At 70.2% G+C, this 17659-nt stretch overlaps 1 protein-coding gene across 3 annotated transcripts; it reads right to left on the bottom strand.

Annotated features, from left to right (window-relative positions):
- Window positions 1–797: 797 nt before the first annotated feature.
- On the bottom strand, window positions 798–15746 carry ZNF385A (zinc finger protein 385A). Of its 3 annotated transcripts, XM_059719201.1 has the most exons (9): window positions 15620–15746; window positions 15217–15275; window positions 11431–11573; window positions 7122–7232; window positions 6697–6853; window positions 5516–5764; window positions 4781–4959; window positions 3473–3565; window positions 798–2662 (listed from the first exon to the last, which is right to left on the bottom strand). In XM_059719201.1, the coding sequence occupies exons 2-9, from the start codon at window positions 15248–15250 to the stop codon at window positions 2438–2440; spliced, it is 1191 nt and encodes a 396-aa protein (XP_059575184.1). In that variant the 5' UTR covers window positions 15251–15275; window positions 15620–15746; the 3' UTR covers window positions 798–2437. The 3 variants fall into 3 exon arrangements, with proteins under 3 accessions (XP_059575184.1, XP_059575185.1, XP_059575186.1); XM_059719202.1 differs by lacking the exons at window positions 15217–15275; window positions 15620–15746 and adding an exon at window positions 12746–13093; XM_059719203.1 differs by lacking the exons at window positions 15217–15275; window positions 15620–15746 and adding an exon at window positions 11771–11912.
- Between the last annotated feature and the right edge of the window lie 1913 nt (window positions 15747–17659).

Genomic DNA, 17659 nt, shown 5'->3' with positions numbered 1-17659 from the left:
GGCGCTGAGCGGGCACCAGCCCCCCCCCCGGATCCGGCCCCAGGGCCCCCAGCCCCGCGGAGCGGCCCCTGCCCCCGGGGGACGCCCGGGGTCTCTCCTGGCTCTGCCCCGCACCCAGCCGGCCCGGGGCCCGGGGGCTTGGGGCACCCGCAGGAGCCCCGGTGGGGGGGGGCGGGGGGCGGGATGCCCCAGGGATGGGCACTCACCTGCGGGTCCCGCCACGGCCGCGCCCACGGGCAAAGTCCCCGCAACCCTGGGACATCCGGGTGGCACCGGCCGGGCAGTGGGTGAGAGGCCGGCACTGGGCACTGGGCACCGGGCGGGGGCAGAGCCGGCCCGACCCCGTGCCTCGGTTTCCCCGCCGGGTGGCGGGGGCTGCTGAGCCGGTCACCCCCTGAGCTGGGGGGGGTCTCCAGGGCTGCCCCCCACCCCGGGCTGCGTGCGGGTCCAGTGGGCACAAGGGGGCAGGGGCAGCCCAGCTCAGGCTTTTTATTTGGGGGGGGTTTGGGGGTCTGGGCGTGAATCCAGGACTCCTGCGACCCCACCAGCCGGCTCCTTCGCTGGGCCTCAGTTTCCCCCATGGAGGCTGGGGGGGCACCCCATGTTCTTGGGGCTGCAGGGGCACTCCCCCTAACTTTGGGGCAGTCCTGTCGAGTCAGTCCTGGGTCCCCTGCTCCCTCCACGCATGGTGCAATAACCCCCAATAGCCCCAGCCCCCCCCCCCCACGGGGCAACCAGCCCCCCAGCATCTACCCTAGGCAACCCCCCCCACCCCAGGCGCGTGGAGACAGGGAATGTGGGAGGTCACACCGGGGCTTTATTGTGGGGGGGCAGCCAAGCGGGGACGCAGGGATCCCGCCCGGCGACAGACGGACGGACAGATGTGGGGGGGGCTGGGGGGGCAGCGCTGGGCTGAGGTATCGTGGCCCCCCCGGACCCCCCGGCTATTGCTTTTGCTTGAAGTCACAGTTTTGCTGGCGGTCGGGGCGGGTGGGGGGGGGGGGCATGGACGGGGCCCGATTCTGAGCTGGCTGGAGACCCCCCCCAAACCTCTGCCCCTCCCTCCTGCAATGGGGGTGGTCCCCGAGCTCTGGGGGTGCCCACCCCTTCCATCTGCCCACGAGTGGGTGTCATAGACCCCGCACTGCCAGGCCAAGAGCGATTCCCCTGCCGTGGCCAGCAGTGCACCCCGCCAGCAAATTTGGGGATGGGGGTGGGCATGGAGCCAGGCTGAGGGGGTGGGGGGCTAATGTGCCCCCCCCCCCACACACACACAACTCTGGCTGGGGCATTAACGAGCAGCTGGGATTTAACGAGCGGGAGGGGTGCCAGACATGACCTGGCCGGGCAGGGTGGGGTTTGGGGGCACCGGGCCAGGTGGTTTTGGGGGGGGGGGGGCACAGGCTGCCATGGTGATTGCAACACAACAGGCCTGAGCCGAGTTTTCCAGCTACCCCAGCCAGACCAAACTGCCCCCCCTCCCCACGTCTTTGCTGGCAGGGGTGGGGACAGGCCTGGGGCTCCCCCCCACTGGGGGCAGGAGCTGGGGGGGTTGGTGCCAGCTTAGTGGGGCATGGACAGGCCCGGGGGGGTCAGGCTCTCTCTGGGGGGCACAGTGAGGTCTGCAGGCTGCTGCGGGGGCCGGGGGGTATGTACATGGAGGAGCCCAGCCCGGGCATTATTGCAGTGGGATCCGTCCTGCCGGGGGCGGGGGGAAGGGGCACGTCGGGGCCTCTCAGTGCACGTGGCCATGGCTTGTGTGGGGGGGGGCCCGGGGGGGCCCCTTAGCTCTGCGACAGGTGGGGGGGGCGCGTCCCCACGAGACACACAAGTGATTGCTTGCTCATCGGTTCCCTGAGGTGCGGGGACCCCGGACCCCCCCCAGGGCCAGGCCGAGCCCCCGGCCCCTGGGATGGGGAGATGGAGGGGGCAGGGGGGGCCCAGCCATTGTGCAAGGGGGGGGGGGCTGGGCCGGGCCAGGGAGCTCGTCCCTTTGCTGCTTGGAGGAATCGCCCCCTTCCAGTTTCAAACGCAGTCCGGGGGGAGGGCCCTGTGTGCATGCGCCACGGTTGCTGGGCACCCGTCACTGGGGGCTGGTTGCTAGGGCCGGTTGCCAGGCACCCTCACTGATTGCTGGGCAGCTGCTGGGGGACCGGGTGCTGGGTGGTTGCCGGGTGCTGGTCGCCGGGCACCAGTTGTTGGGCAGTCGCCGGGATGGGTTGCCGGGCACCGGTTGCCGGGGTCTGGTTGCTGGGTGGTTGCCGGGGCCGGTCGCCGAGCACCAGTTGCTGGGGGCTGGTTGCTAGGTGGTTGCTGGGGCTGGTTGCCAGGCACCAGTTGCCAGGCGGTCGCCGGGGTGGGTTGCCGGGCAGCTGCTGGGGGCCGGTTGCCGGGTGGTCACCGCATGGTTGCCGGGCGCCGGTTGCTGGGGCGCCCATCAGTAGGGCGAGAAGAGGATGGGCCCATGAGCCGTGCGGATGGGGCCGGGCGCTGGGCGCAGCAGGGGGTGCGTAAGGGGGGGCCCCTGCAACAGCGGCGCAGCGGGGCGCAGCGCCAGGGGGGCCGAGGCCGCCGCCGCCATCGCCATGGCAGCCGCCAGCGGATTGGGCAGCAACCCAGCCGCCAGCGCCTTGGGCAGCTCCTTGGGGAAGGCCAGCGGGGCCTGCAGGGGGAGGAGGCCATCAGGGGTGTGGGGGCACACACTGGCCCCCACGACCCCTCTCTCTGCCCCCCGGCCACACTCTCCATCCGCCCCCTCGGCCTACTGACCCGGCCCACTGTGAGTGTCCGGCCAACCGGCTCACGGCCCCATCAGCTGTCCCGGCATCAGCCTATCTGCCTGCCCCCAGCCTAGCTGGGCAGTCGTACCTCCACCCATCCACCTGCCTGTGCCCTTCCATCCACCCACTAGGCCCCCCCATCTATCCCCCCACTTCTTCCTGCATCCATGTATCCATCCACCCACCTCCGTGTCCATCCATCCATCCACTCCATGCTCTACCTCCATACCCTATGATCCATCCAACCATCCATCCATCCATCCACTTCTGCCTGCATCCATCTGTCCATGTAGCCATCCATCCACCCACCTGTGTCCATCCATCCACTAACTCATCTGCTCATCTGCCCATCCATCCATACACTCCATGCTTTATCTAGCCATCCATTAGTCCATCTACACACCCCACTCCATCCATCCATCCATCCATCCGTCCATCCATTTCTGCCTACATCCGTGTACCCATCCATTCACCCACCTCTGTGTCCATCTATCCACGAATCCATCTACTCATCCACCCATTTGTCCATCCACTCACTGGCCCATCTATCCATCCATCCCACTCCAGCTATCCATCCATACACCCCATGCTCTATCTAGCCATCCATCTATCCATCTACATACCCCACACCCCAACCATTCCTCCCTCTCTCCCTCCTCCCGCAATGTTCATCTGTCCCCACCCCTGCTCACCGCCAGCTCGGGGCCACGCAGCTTCTTGTGCCGGCTCAACAGGGGGTTGGGCTTCCCGGCCACGCCGTCCCGGTGCCGCCGACTGGAGATATGCTGCAGGGAAGGGGCGCGTCAGGGAGTGTGGACCCAGGAGTCCCGGCCCTGCTCCGCATCTGCCGGCAGACACAGAACCCAGGTGTCTGGGCTCCAGGTCCCCTCACCACTGCTCTAGCCACTAGACTCTGCTCCTTTCCAAGTGGTGGGGATAGAAACCAGGAGTCTGGGTGGCTGGTCTGTCCTGCTCCAATCACCAGACTCTCCCCCAAGCCCCGTCTAGAGTCAGGCTGGAATCCAGGCATCCGGGCTCCCGGCCCCACGTCCCACTGACATCACGGGGCCCAAAGGGGTTCACCGCATGCGAGTGGTTAAAAAGGAGTTGTGCACAGAGAGCATGCAAGGTTGTGTGCATAGGTGAGGCCATGTATGTGCAAGCCTGTGTGCGTGTGAGCACAAGGCAGCAGGTGTATGCAAAGCCATCTGTGTGCAAGTCTGCGCGTGTGCCAGGTCATGTGTATGTGCAAACCTGTGCGTGTGAAAGGCAGCATGCCTGTGGAAAGCCACATGTATGCAAGGCTATGTGTATGTGCCAGGCCATATGGATGTATGTGCAAGCCTGTGTGTGTGCAAGGCTGTTGGCACATCAGGCCATGTGTGTGTACAAGGCAGGATGCATGCTCAAAGCTGTGTGTGTGTGCAAGGTTGCATGCATGTGTACAACATTGTGCATATGTGTAGGGCCATGCATGTGTGAATCCAATGTGTGTGCAAGGCCATGTACATGTGCAAAGCCATGCATGCAAAGAAGCATGTCTTGGCAGGGCTGCACACAGGCAAAAGGCACTGTGCATGTGTGCAGGGCCATGAGTGTGCAAAGGCTTGTGCGTATGCAAAGCCATATGCACATGAGACGTACGTACACAAAGCCAGGTGTGCAAGTGTAAGTGCGCAAAGCCATGTGTGCAAAGCTCCATCTGTGTGTGTGCAAGGCCATGTGCATGTGATAAGCACAGTGGATGCATGCAGGGTCATGTGTGCAAGCCTATGCGTGTCCACAAAGCCACGCACGTGTGTAAGATCACGTACACAAAGCGGTGCGGGTGTGCAAAGCCGTGTGTGTACATGCCGTGTGTGTGTACAGGGCCACGCGTGTGCAAACTTGCCTGTGTACATGGCTGCAGGGCAGGATGCGGGCTGGAGCCCCGGGACGCAGCCCCACCCAGAGCCCAGGGGAGGCAACGGGGGTCCCCAGGGGGGTGGGTGGGCTCCCACCTGCTTGAGCTGCACCTCCGAGTTGACCTTGACGTTGCAGATCTCGCAGTGAAAGGTTCGCTCGGGGGCGCCGGGCTCGGGGCTGCCGGGGGTCCCGGGGCCGGGGGGGCCAAGGCGGGGGTACGCCTTGATGGGCCCCAGCCCGCTGCGTGCCTCCAGGATTGTCTTGTGCTTCGTACCTGGCGGGGGAGGGGGTGGGGGGTGGTCAGGACAAGGGGAGGAGATGCCCCCCAGCCCCCGCCAGCCTCACTGGTGCCCCTCACTCCTGACCCACAGCCCCCTGCTCCCTACTCTCAACCTGCAGCCTCCTGCCCCCCCCCGCCCTGCCGGTGCCGCTCCCTCCTGACCCGCAGCTCCCTGCCTCTTCCCAGCTGTGCCAGTGCCCCCCGCTCCCGACCCGCAGCCCATTAAGGTGTCATGTTCAGGAGTTCCCAGCATGCTACGCTCCCGTGGCTCAGGGCCTCAGTTTCCAGGAGCGCTGGGTGGAGCGGGGGCGGCTGCGACTCCAGAGCCCCGGCCAGGTCCAGCGTCAGCTCGGCCCAGCCACGCCAGCCCAGGGCTCGGCCTCCCTGGGGGCCCCACCAGCGTCCCGGCCCTGGAAAAACCGACAGGGACTGACGGAGCCGGGGCGGCGGGTCGGGAGTGAGCGGCACCGGCAGGGCTGGGGGGCAGGGGGCTGCGGGTTGGGAGTGAGTGGCACCGAGGGGCACCTCCAGGCGTGCCCCCCCCCCTCACCTTTGTTGTGAGCCTCGAGCTGGGACAGGGAGTTGACGGCCACCTTGCACAGGGCGCAGTACAGCAGCTTCTTGGCCTTCTCCTCCTCTGCCCCGGCCCCCCCCGCCCCGGCCCCCAGCCCTTGCCCCGGCTCTACCCGGGCCCTGGCCAGCGCCCCCCGGGGGCCCTGTGGGGGCTCAGTCGGGCCTGGCGCCTTGGCGGGCGAGGGGGGGGCAGGCGCCGGCGCCCCTGGCCCGTTGGGCAGCTCAGCTGCAAGAGAAGAGACAGGTCAGAGCCGCGAGGGGGGGGCAGGACCCAGGTGTCCTGATTCCCAGGTACCCCCCCAGGTTCCCATAGCAGCCCCCCTCCCCATGACCTCTGGGGAGCCAATGCTGCAAAGGATTCTGGGAAGCAGCATCAGCCCCCCCCCCCAGCTTCTCTATGATCCCCCCTGCCCCCCCCCCCGGCTGCTCGGGTTTCAGGCCCCGGCGCGATCGGGTTCCAGCTCACGTGCACCAGGGCAGCGGGGGGGTGTCCCTCCGGCACCAGGAAGGGGCACCTGGCGGCCCCCCCACCCTCTAGGCTGGGTGTGGACCAAGGTGCCTGGGCCGAGCGCCCAGGAGGGGCCCTGTCCTGACTGTACCCCTTGCCACGGCTGCCAGGCGCCAACGCCCGCGTGAGCTCATCCCGCAGCGCTTTTGCAAGCTGGGGTGGGGGGGGTCCACCCGGGTGTGGGGAAACTGAGTCACAAGACCCAGCCCAGGCCAGGCTGCACTGGCCAAGAGCCACAAAGCCCCGCTCCCCTGCTCTAACCACTAGGCCCCACTCTGCCCCCCCCCCAGAGCTGAGGAAGGAACCCAGGGGTCCGGCTCTGGCTGCTGGGCCAGGGGGGCAAGGGGCAGGGTATGTGGGGCGGGGTAGGGGGGGGAGATCCATGCCCTCCCCAGCACCCACCCTGTGACATGGCAGGCCGGTGCCCCTCACTCCCGACCTGCAGCCCTGCGACACGGTGCCTGGTGCCAGCCTGGCGCAGCGGGGGGAGCAGGGGGGTGGGGGCGGGCACGGCGCCCTCATCAATGTTTAATGAGATGCCGTTTCATTAGCAGTGGCTCGGGTTCCCAGCAGGAATGGGGGTCCCACGGGCATTAACCCCGTGGGGGCCAGGCCGAGGGGGAGAGGAGTAGGGGGCCGGGGGTCTGTACCTGTCTTGTCCGGGACGTCGGGCTCGGCCAGGCCAGGCGAGGGGCTGCCCACGGGCGCCGGCTTCTCGACCGCCTCCTTCTGCCGCGTCTTGGCTGCCTCGATGCCCTTCACGCGCCGGGCGTGACGGTTCCCCTTGTAGTGTGCCTCCGCCTGGCTCTGGGGGGGCACCTGGCTCAGGGACCCCTGCCCTTGAAGCCTGGCCAGACGTACCCCGCCCCAGTCTGCTGGTGCCCCTCGCTCCCAACCCGCGGCCCCTTGCCCCTCCAGCTTTGCTGGTGCCTCTGCCCGCGACCCGCAGCCCCTGCCCGCGACCCGCAGCCCCTGCCCCCCTCAGCCTTCTCAGAGCCTTAGTGGGAGAAACTGAGGCCCACCGGTAGTGGCACGAGGGGACGCAGGTGTCCGGGGTGGTGGCGGGGTGTCTCACCTCAGAGTTGAAGCGGATCTGGCAGACGTTGCAGGAGATGACGGGGCGCTTGGCCTTGAGCAGGGGGGTCCCGAATGTGTGGCTCAGCACGGCCTTCTGCACCGGGTCCATCTGTGGGGGGGGCAGGTGTCAGCACTCGGCAGGCACCCCCATCCTCCCCCGCCAGCCCGGGGGTCCTGTTACCACGGAGACCAGGGACCCCAGGCAAGCCTGCCCCCGCCCAGATGGGCGTGGATGTGGTCTGCCACCCCTGCACCCTGGAGCCCCCGGCACTGGGGGCAGAGGTAAGTGCCCCCCAGTCCGGGGGGGGTCTGAGCTGCACCTCCCCCTGCTAGCTTGGGGAGTGGGCCCAGCAGGTGCCCTGACACCCAGCTCTAACCACTGAGCTGCACTGTTGTCCCAGAACCAGGGCTGGGACCCAGGAGTCCAGGGGTTCAGCTGCAGGCGCCTGAATGGGGTGGTGGGGCAGTGCCAGACACCCCTCCAGGCCTCCCGCTGGGACCCCCTGGCATGGAAAACCCAGGAGTCCAGGTGCCCAGGCCCCCCCCGCATCCAGCTCAGCCATGGCTGGGGGGCAGCAGAGCCCCTGGGTCAGGGTTCCCCCGGATGTCGGAGGGTCCCAGGGTGGTTTGGGGCAGAGGAGCCTGTTGCCTTCTTCGCAGCCTCATTCGGGCCCCCCCAGATGTGCCCACCCCACAGCCTGGGGGGAGGGGGTCCGGGAGCCCATGAAGCGGTGCTAGGCCCCGGCGCCCAGCCAGGCCTGCGTAGCGGGAGAGGAATTTTCCTCTCAGCCCTGTGGGACCCGGAGCCGCCCGTGGCTCGTGCGCCAGAGCCTCCCAGCCCAGGCCTCCCCCAGCCCCAGGGTCGCAGCCCCCCCCAGCCCGGGGTGCGAGAAGCAGCTGTTTGGGACAGGAAGTGCAGTGCGGCGGGCGCCAGCTGGCCCAGGCCACGGGTGGGCAGGCGGCCAGGATGCCGGGGTTCACGCCCGGCCCCGGCGCCACGTGATGGGGCTGGGGGGGAGGGGGCCTATCCCTGCCCCTGCCCCTCCCCCTCCCCCCGTGCCCCCACAAGACCCAGACCCCAGCTAGTGCCCCCCAGGACTAGCCCCCTCCCCCACTAACCTCTGCCCCAGACACTGCCTGGCGAGGGGGCGCAGACACCCGGGTCCCCCCCCTCCATCCCCAGCCCAGGGTGTGTGTCAGGCGGAGGGGTGGAGGGGGGGCAGGAACAGCTGGGCTGTCTCAAACTGGGGGATTAGGCCAGGTCATCGACTGGGGGGGCAGACAGGGAATCCAGGCATCCGGCCCCCACCAGCCAAGCCCCCATCCCCTCCACCTGGCTGGGGCATGGGGCAGGCTGATGGGGAAGCTGGTACTGCCCACCCCCACCCCGCGCAGGAATGGGGAAACTGAGGCACCCGGGCGGGGAACCCAGGAGTCCTGGCTCCCAGCCCTTGCCTGCATCCTGCTCCTTTCCCAGGCCCCGGAGCAGAACCCAGACATCCGGGTGGGGTCAGGCGTCCCCCCAGCTGCTCTGACGCAGCCGGTTCTGCCGCGCCCCCACCCCAATATCTGAACACACCCCCCTGCCGGGGCCCTTGCCCTGACTGCCTGGGGGGACCCTGCTGCTGTAGCCCCTGGTGGGCACCGGGCTGCCCCCTCCCCCTGTGGCTTGGTCCTGGGCAGAGCCGAGGGGATGCCGGCACTGCGACGGCTCTGGGACCCCCTCCCAACTTGGGGGCCAATCACAGCGCCCCCAGGCGCCCCCAGTCCTCTCCCGCTGGCCTCACCCACCCCAGCCCCCTGCGCAGCACTCAGTCCCAGCGCCTCCCGTGGGTCGTGCCCGCCCCCCCCCTTGCAACTGGGCTGTCTGGGTGGGAGGTCAGAGTGGCGGCAGTCAGAGCTGGGGAGGGGGCTGGGGCTGGCTGGGGGCCTGACACGGGGCTGAGGGCTGGGAGTTCAAGCCCTGGCTGCTGTGACAGCGGCCCCTGAGCAGCACCCAGGGGTCCCTGGGCTGTGGGGGGGAAGACGGGGGGCAGCCGCCGTTCCCTTTGGCCGCATGCTTCTCCCCAGAGGCAGCTGCATATCAGCACTGTCAGGATCCCTTTGACCTTCGGGTCTATGTAACCCCTCCAGCCCAGAGCTGCCCCCAGGACAGGCCCTGGACCTCCCCCACCGCTGCCTCGGGCACCCCACAGGACTTTGGGACCTGGGGGGAGGGGCCCAGATGCCTGGGTTTCATTCCCCGCAGGTGCCCGCGCCGGGGATGGAGGGGTGCGGGGCAGCGCAGCAGATGGGCCAGGCCGGGCCATCGCTGCGGGGACCGGGGCTGCTGGGCCGGGCTCAGAGCTGGGGAGGGGGCAGACTCCCCCCGCCACCTGCCGGAGGCCACCTGTCACCTTGGGGTGGGGAGGGAGCGCCAGGCCTCCCGGGGCCCCTGCCTGCCAGCACAAGGACACGGGTGGGGGGTGCGCTGGGGCAGCGTGTGGGGGGTGGGGGGCGACTCCTGGGTTCTCGGCCTGGTGCTAGTAAGGGAATGGGGGGGGGGTTGGCAGCCCGGATGCCAGCGGGTTCCCTGCCAGTCTGGGGGGGGCGGAAATCCTTGCCAGTGCCATGACCTTGCCTAGCCCCAGCTCCAGCCCCGTGCCTCAGTTTCCCCAGGTTCCCCTCGGGCCGGGGAAGGGGGCCGCTGCCCTTGCCCCCCCACCCCCCGGAGCCGGCAGGGGCCCGCGCCCCCCGCCCCCCCCGGATCGGGCTGGGATCGGGGCCGGGGGATGCGCTGCCCCGTCCCCGCGCCCCCCGGGCCCCGCTCCGCGCTCACCCCGCTCCGCGCCGCTCCGCTCCGGCCCCGCCGCGTCCCGCATCCCGGTCCCGGCCCCGGGGCGGAGCGGAGCAGCGGCGCCGCCTCCCGCCCCCCCGCCGCCCCCGGCTGCAGCTCGGCCCGGCCCGGCCCCCCGGGGAGGCACCGCGTGGGCACCGGCTCCGTGGCCCCCGGGACGTGGCCCCCCCCGGGACGCCCGGACCCCCCCCACCCAATGCCAGGCTGGGCACGGCGGCCACGGGCAGGGCCACGGCGACACACGATCCGGCCCGGATCCATTACAGCCGGCGCCGAGTCTCGCACCTCCGTGCCCTGCGCTCGTGGCCGTGCTGGCATTGGAGATGCCCACGGCACCCGGCCACGGCTTGGGCCCCCAGGGCGTCTGTGCCCCATGGGGCCTGGTGGGCAGCCCGACTGGTGCCCACGGCCCCAGGATTGGGTCCACGTTGCCCGTCCTGCCAGCGGCAGGCGGGGTCGTGACTCCCGTGGCCGTGGCAGTGGGGTCTGTGCCACGGCACCGAGCCCTCGGGTCCCCCCAGACCTGGCCTCGCCCTCCTTCCCCTTGCTAGGGCCTGCAGCCCAGCACCCAGTGCCAGGGAGCCCAGCAGAGCCAAATGCCACGGGGGCCACGGGCCATGTCTATGCAAAGCAGCATTGAACATGCTAACCGCCCCCCCTGAATAATTTGCGCCAAGCGTCAGACCATGGACCTCACTCCCCCGCCAAAATCGGAGGCATCCTGGGATCCCCCATCCCTGGCCCCATCACGGCTTGGAGACGTGGCCCCAGGACCAAGCCAGACAAGGCCACACTGACACCAGGGGCAGCTGAAGCAGGGTGCAGGGGTGTAGCCCATGGCACTCTGAGGAAACTGAGGCACAGTGGGTCACAGGGAGACCGTGGCCAAGGGGCCTGGGCACCCCTGAGCCCCGGGTTGGGTCCTGCACTAAAATCATGGCCCCCCTGTCACCTGCCAGCTGCCACGGAGATGCCAGAGCTGATGCCAGAGCTGGACATGGGTTGGAGGGCATGGGCACCCCCAGGTTGCTCCCTGCAGCGCGGAGGCATTGTGCCCAGCTCGGGAGGGGGGGAGAGGTGGGGGGCACTGGCTTGGATGGGGCACGGAGCAGGGTCATGCCCACCCTGGGGCTGGGGCCTGAGATCACAGGTCACGCTCTGAGCTCCTGTTTGGGGCCAGGGGTCACATGCTCAGCTTGGCGGTGTCAGGATTCCTGTTCTGGGAGCAGGCCGGAGGTTGCGCTTTCAGAGCATGGCTGGGATCAAAGATCACACTCGGGGTCATGGGTGGCATCAGGGCCATGCCCTAGGGCAGGGCATGGGGTGGGGGGCCCAGGGGAGGTGGGCACCTGGAGACCAGCACGAACACCCCCCTGAAGCCCCTAGCACGTGACCCCCAAGGGCAGGGTCCTGCCCCACGCAGGATGCCTGTGACTCTGAGCCGCCCCCCCAGTGCCTGGCGGGGCCTTACCGTGCCAAAGGCGGGGAAGACGCCGGCGGGCGCAGGGGCCTCCACGGGGAAGGACAGGAAGTGCTTGAGGTCCAGGTGTGGCTGGATCATGGCCGGCGGCGCCCGCAGCATGGCGGGCATGGGGGGTACGCGGCTCAGGGTCCCTAGGAGATGGGGGGGGTCAGCAAGGGGGGGGCTGTCCCCAGCCCTGCCTGGCACGGTGCCACCCCGGCCCTGCACACACATGTGCCAACCCACACGCAGGTATGTGCCGTGGCCACCAGTACTTGCTCCCCTCCCCCCGCCCCCCCCGGCCGGCAGGTGTCAGGGTGCCCACCCCTGGAAGCCCACAAGTAACAACCTTCTTCTGCTGCCAGGACCCCGAGCCCCTGGCACTCAGCTCCCAAGCCCTGGACACGTTCCCCCGCAAGCCCCCCTCCGGGGCCAGATCCGCTTTCAGGTCCCGCTTCCTCCTGCTCCAGCCTGGGGGCGGGGGGGGGGAACTGAAACCGCCCCTCCCCCCCACACACACAGTCTGCACCCCATCACCCCTGCTGCCCCAGCCCTGCTGGTGCCCCTCACTCCTGACCTGCAGTCCCTGCCCCCCAGCCCTGCCGGTGCCCCTCACTCCTGATCCACAGCCTCTGGCCCCCTCAGCCCTACCGGTGCCCCTCAGTCCCGACCCGCAGCCCCTGTCCCCAGCCCTGCCCTCACTCCAAACCTACAGCCCCTGCCCCACATGAGGCTGGGCCTGGGGCCGCACAGCCCTGGCCCCCCTCCATGCCGGCCGAGCAGCCAGGGATTAGAGCGGCTTTAGGGCCTGCCGAACCTGGCGAAGGGTGACGGGCAGGGGCGCGGGGGTGGGGGGCTGGCACGGAGCAGCCCAGACGCTCCCCCCACATGAAACCCGGACCACCCACCCCCAGGCCTCTGCTGCACTAACGAGAACTTCGGCCTAATGAGCCTGGCGGCCAAGCGGGGGCAGGCCAGGACAGGCCTCAAGAAGGGGGTGGGGGGCTGGGCTCAACATCAGCTGTAGGAGATGGGGCCCCTGGACACCTGGGTTCCCTCCCCTGCCTTGTGCCTCAGTTTCCCCATTAGACAAGCACTAGACTGCCCCCCAGCCCTTCACACCAGCCAAGGCCCTCCCACACTGGGGGTCTCCATAGAAGCCTTGCCCCCCTCTGCCATGAGGATGGAGGGGATCAGGTGCCGGACGGCTGGGTCCCCTCCCCAGTGCGGCAGGCATGACGGCGGGGGCCGACCGCCGACCCCAGCCCCGGCCTCCCCTTGGCGTGACCCCCGCCCCCGTCCGGCCCGGCCGAGCTAAGCCAACCTGACAGGCGTGCAGGCCACGGCGGGCGCCCATTGTCCAGGGGATCGGACCGTGCCGGTCGGGGGGGGGTGGGGGTCGCGTGCCCGGGCCGCGGCGCCAAGCAGCCCGTTATGTAAAGGGCTCCGCGCCGCCCCTGGCCCCCCCGGCCCCGCGCCCACGTCAGCAGCCAATTACCGGGCAGCAAAAGTGGGGCAGGCGCGCAGCGGGGGGGTAGGGGGGTGAGGATTAGGGGGCGGGACGCAGCCGGCACCGCCCTGCACCCGGGGGCCCAGATGCCTGGGTTCCCTCTCCCCCGTCCTGGCTTATGGGGGGCAGCAGGGTAGAGCCCGGGTGCCTGGGTCCCCTCCTGGCTTGGGGTGGGGGCGTGATTCCCAGGCTCTCAGGGAGGTGTATGCCAGACCCCCGCCATCCCCTGCCCCCAGCTCCCGGCACTGGATCTGGCCTCCGCCCCACACAGGTCTGGGCCTGCCGGGCTGCGGCTGGCGCCAGGCAGGAGACAGGGCGGGATGGGCCCGATCCGGGCCACAGCGTCTGCATCTCCGGAGGGGTCTGGGGACCCTCTGACCCCCCAACCCCCAGTGAGGGGATGCAGCCAGACCCACCCTCCCCCCCAAGGCCTGTACAGGCCCTGCAGCCCCCAAGCCAGGCAGCAGGGGGCAGGGCGGCTCCCACATGTGCTGCCATACGTGTCCAGGCGTGTGCCCGCCCCCGCGTCAGCATGGGCCCAGCCCCGGTGGCGTTGCCACGGAAACCCACCCCCAGCCCAGACAGGCCCCGAACCCAGGGTGCGGCCGGGTGGGGCCAGGGGACGCTGGCGCAGGGCCGGGGAGGGGGTTGGCAGCCCTGTGGTGCCCCTCATGCTTGACCTGCAGCCCCTAGCTTCCCAGCCCTGCCCATGCCCCTCACTCCCAACCTGCAGCCCCAGCACCCCCAGCCCGGTCTGTGCCCCGCACTCCCAACCTGCAGCCCCTGCACCCCCAGCCCTGCCCGTGCCCCTCACTCCCAACCTACATCTCTTTGCTCCGCACCAGGCCCAATGCCCTGGTCCAAAGCCTGCTCCAGTCTGGGCCAGGGGATGTGCCAGGCTGGGCAGGGGGAGGGTGGGGGACTGAAGGGGACTAGACCCAGGTGAGACAAAAGCCTTTTGTTCGGGGACAGGTGCATGGGCGGAGCCAGTCAGGCCTCACCCCCACAGGTCACAGGGGTCGTGGCCTGTGCTTGGGGGGAGCTTGAGGGCCTGCATAAGGGACTTGGTGGGAGGGCATCTGTCCCCTCCACCTCCTAGCTGCCTGGGGTAGATGGGGAAACTGAGGCACAGGCAGGAACCAGGGCAGAACCCCGAAGGGCCCCAGGAGTCTGACCCCCGACCTGACATCACGGCCTGTGCCAGGGTATGCGGCTCCCGCGATGGCTGCGCTCCCCTGCCTCAGCCCAGGGAAGCTGGTGGGGCTCAGCTCAGGCTGGCTGGGACCCTCTGCCAGGGCGCTGGCGCCATCCATAGCACAGCACCGCACAGGCATGACCTCCACCCCCTTGCCCCTGCCATGGCCCCTACTGCGTGTCAGCGCCTGGACAGCTCCATGCCCCCCCCCCCCCAGCCCTTCCTGACTGGAGGGGCACAGATGTCCACCCAGCCCCCACAGAGACCCCCTCGATCCCCCTCGGCCCCCCAGCCAAGTCCCTGCAGCAGCCGGGAGCAGCCGGGTGGAAGAGACGGATGGGCCCTGACAGGCCGGCCTGGGGCGGAGGAAGCATGCGGGGGCTGCGGGCAGGCGCTGGGGGGGAACCACTGCAGTTACCCCCCCCCAGCCCTGCTGATGCCCCTCACTCCCAATCTGCAGCCTCTCCCCTGCCCCCACCAGCCCTGCGGTACCCCTCACTCCTGACCCACAGCCCCCTGCCCCCCCAGCCCTATCAGTGCCCCTCACTCCTGACCTGCAGCTCCCTGTGCCTCCAGCCCTATCAATGCCCCTCACTCCCAACCCACATCCTCCCTTGTGCCCCCATCCCCACCCGTGCCCCTCACTTCTGACCCGCAACCCCTTGCGCCCCCAGCCCCGCCAATGCCCCTCACTCCCGACCTGCAGCCCTCGTGCCTGTGCCCACGTCTCCCCAACTCGAATGCTGGCTGCGGCTGGCAGAGGCTGGAAGGATGCCCTGGCTGCCCTCACACCTGGGCCCTGACCAGACCGCCCCCACCCCGTGCCAGTGCTTGCTGCCCCCCAGGGCCGCTTGGGCAGGGGGCAGCTCCACCAGGGCCTGGAGATGCCTCTGCCTGGTGCCAGCCCTGCCTGCCCCCCACACCACGAGTCTGCTGGGTCTCAGCTCCGGCCCCACGCTCCCTCCTGCCCCAACTGGAGCCCTGGGGGAGCACGGCGCTGCCCCTGCGCAGGGCTGGGGAGCGAGGGGCACCGCGGGGCCCGCCCGGCGCAGAGCCCAGGAGTCCCGGGCCCCCCGCCCGTGCCACCTACCCGCCAGGTATCGGGCGCCGGCGCCGGGCTCCATGTCGGGCCGCGGGGGGGTCCGAGCCCTGCGGGGGGAGGGGGCAGGTGAGTGCGGGCGGGCGGACGGCCCGCCTGGGGGTGCGGGGCACGGGGGGGGTGCGGGTCGGGAATGAAGGGAACCGGGGGAAGGGCTTTGGGTCCGGCGGGGAGGGGTGCGGGTCGGCAGTGAAAGGAACCGGGGAGGGGGTTGGGTCCGGGGGGGGTGCGGGTCGGGAGTGCGGGGCACGGGGGGAGGGCGTGCGGGTCGGGAGCGAGGGGCACCGGGGGGGGTGCGGGTCCGGGGGGTGCGGGTCAGGAGCGAGGGGCACCGGGGGGGGTGCGGGTCCGGGGGGTGCGGGTCGGGAGTGGGGGGCACCGGTCCCGCACTCACCGGGCGCGCTCCCGCGCTGTCGGTCTCGGCCGCGGCTGCGGCTCCAGGTGAGCGCCGCGTGCGCCGGGCGCGCGCCCCGCGCGGCCCCGCCACGGTCTCCGGGCGAGCGCGGCCCCGCTGGGGGGGGGCCCCGGGCCCCGCGCCAGGACACGCCCCCGTGGCTCGCACCGCCCCGGGGGGCGGGGTCACCCCCCCCCCGCCGGTGCCTCAGTTTCCCCGCAGGGGCCCGTCCCCAGCCACGGTGGGGGGGGGGGGGTCCTCAGCGGGCTGGAGGCACAGGGGGCTGCGGGGCACGGCCAGGGTCCACCCCCCGGCGGGCAGAGCCGCCCAGAGGCGGGCGGGGGGGCGGGGGGGCTCGGGTTTCGGGGCCATCAATAATGCAGCGGGGCTCGGTCGCGCTCCGCGGCCTCCTGCTAATTTGCTGTCCTGGGTCTTTGTTGCCTTGCTCGGACAGGGCTTTAATGGATGTCGCGGAAACCCGAGCGCCCGCGGCTCCCCCGCGCCAGCTCCGCGCCGGGCGCCAGCCCCGGGCCCGCGCGCGCCCGCAGCCCGGCCCGGCTCCTGCCCCGCGCGCTGCCTCGGCCTCGCGACACCCCGGGCCGGGGCGGGTGGGAGCCGGGCCTGCGGGCTCCGCGCTGCATCCCCACTCGCGGCGGGCCGAATGAGGTCATCAGCCCAGCAGTGACATCACAGGCAGCACTGGGGAGTGATGTCACGAGTGCCCTGCCCCAGTGATGGGAAGGCTGGAGGCCTCCCCGGATCCCCGTCGCGTGGGGGCCAGGAAGGGGTTAACTAAGCAGGTGGAAAAGCAGCGTGGCCCCTTTAAATCCCCCATTGCCCCCCAGTGGGCGGGGCCCGTGTGAAGCCCTGCCCCTTCACAGGTATATAAGGGCCCTGTCATGGTAGGGCCCACAGCAATAGCAGCCAGGCTGTGCCACGGACTGGCCCTCCATCACCGGTGCCCACAAGGTGGCCGGGCGGCTGGGCCCTGGCGTGGTGCCCACGGCCGCGGTGGGAGCTGCTCTCCGGTTACCGGAGGCTGCATCGATCTCTCTGCAGCAGGAGCCGCCGCCAAGGTCAGCCTGACCCTGTCCCCGCGCCGGGGCCGTGTGCACACGTGTGCACGTGCAAGCGTGTGCCCGGGCAGCGCCAGGCATCCTGGGGCAGCTCCAGCCTGCAGGGCTCACGGGAACTCCTGCTGCTTGAGCGTGTGCAGGCATGTGTGAGGAGGCATGTGCACACATGGGAACAGGCGGGTGCGGGTGTGCACGCAGCAGCGAGCCCTGCATGTATCTGGGGACAGGCCTGAGCGGGGGTGATGGTGTGTGCCAGCTCCAAGTGCACCCCCATTGCCACATGGGGGCACCCACCAAGGGGCTGGGCCTCACCATGGGTAGCCCCCAGTCTGCACCAGTCTGAACTGGGATACCCCTCCCCCAGCACAGTGGCCCCTTCCCGGGCCCAGCCAGGCCACAGGCTGCGAGCACCAGTCACCGGTGCTGGGGGACACAGCAGGGACATGCAGGGACCACGACCCTACCTGAGCCCGTGGCGCTGAGCCTGCAGGTCAGAGGTCATGCGGAATCCCAGTGGAGGGCAGAGGTCTTGCAGAGCCGCAGGGGCACACGGGGGCAGCAGTAGGTGGGGGGACCCAGCGCAGGGTCTTGGGGCGGCGCGGTGTGGCGTGGAGGGGGTAGGCAGGTGCGGGCGCTGTGCTGAGCCAGCAGGCGCTGGCTGGCAGCTGGGCCCGGTGTTGGCTTTCACCCGCTGGGCCCAGCCCGGCCCTTGGGGCCTGGGTGGGGGGCATCCAGGGCCATTCCCTCTCCCCCCCCCCCCCCCGCAGGGCATGCAGGGGAGTTTCTGGGGGGCTGTCCTGAAGTACACACCCAGCCCGCTCCACACCATGCACACGTGCAAGCCCGCACGCGTGTACACACACACTCTCCCTGTACTTCCCCTGCTGCATTGGGGCACACAGAAGGACCCACAGGACATGTATGCACACCCCTGGCCTGAGACCATGCCCTGTGCACACACATA

Source organism: Alligator mississippiensis, chromosome 15 (genome assembly GCF_030867095.1).
Source record: "Alligator mississippiensis isolate rAllMis1 chromosome 15, rAllMis1, whole genome shotgun sequence".
In the NCBI taxonomy this organism is placed as follows: domain Eukaryota; kingdom Metazoa; phylum Chordata; order Crocodylia; family Alligatoridae; genus Alligator; species Alligator mississippiensis.
Note: the sequence above shows the minus strand (reverse complement) of the source record. Positions and strands in the feature narration are given on the sequence as shown.

Excerpts from the sequence above, each read along its gene's own strand:
- ZNF385A (XM_059719201.1), bottom strand. The coding sequence starts at position 15,250 with ATGGAGCCCGGCGCCGGCGCCCGATACCTGGCGG. Across the intron at positions 7,233-11,430 it reads TCTTCCCCGCCTTTGGCACG|ATGGACCCGGTGCAGAAGGC; the intron begins GTAAGGCCCCGC and ends CCCCCCCCACAG. Across the intron at positions 3,566-4,780 it reads CGGAGGTGCAGCTCAAGCAG|CATATCTCCAGTCGGCGGCA; the intron begins GTGGGAGCCCAC and ends CCTTCCCTGCAG.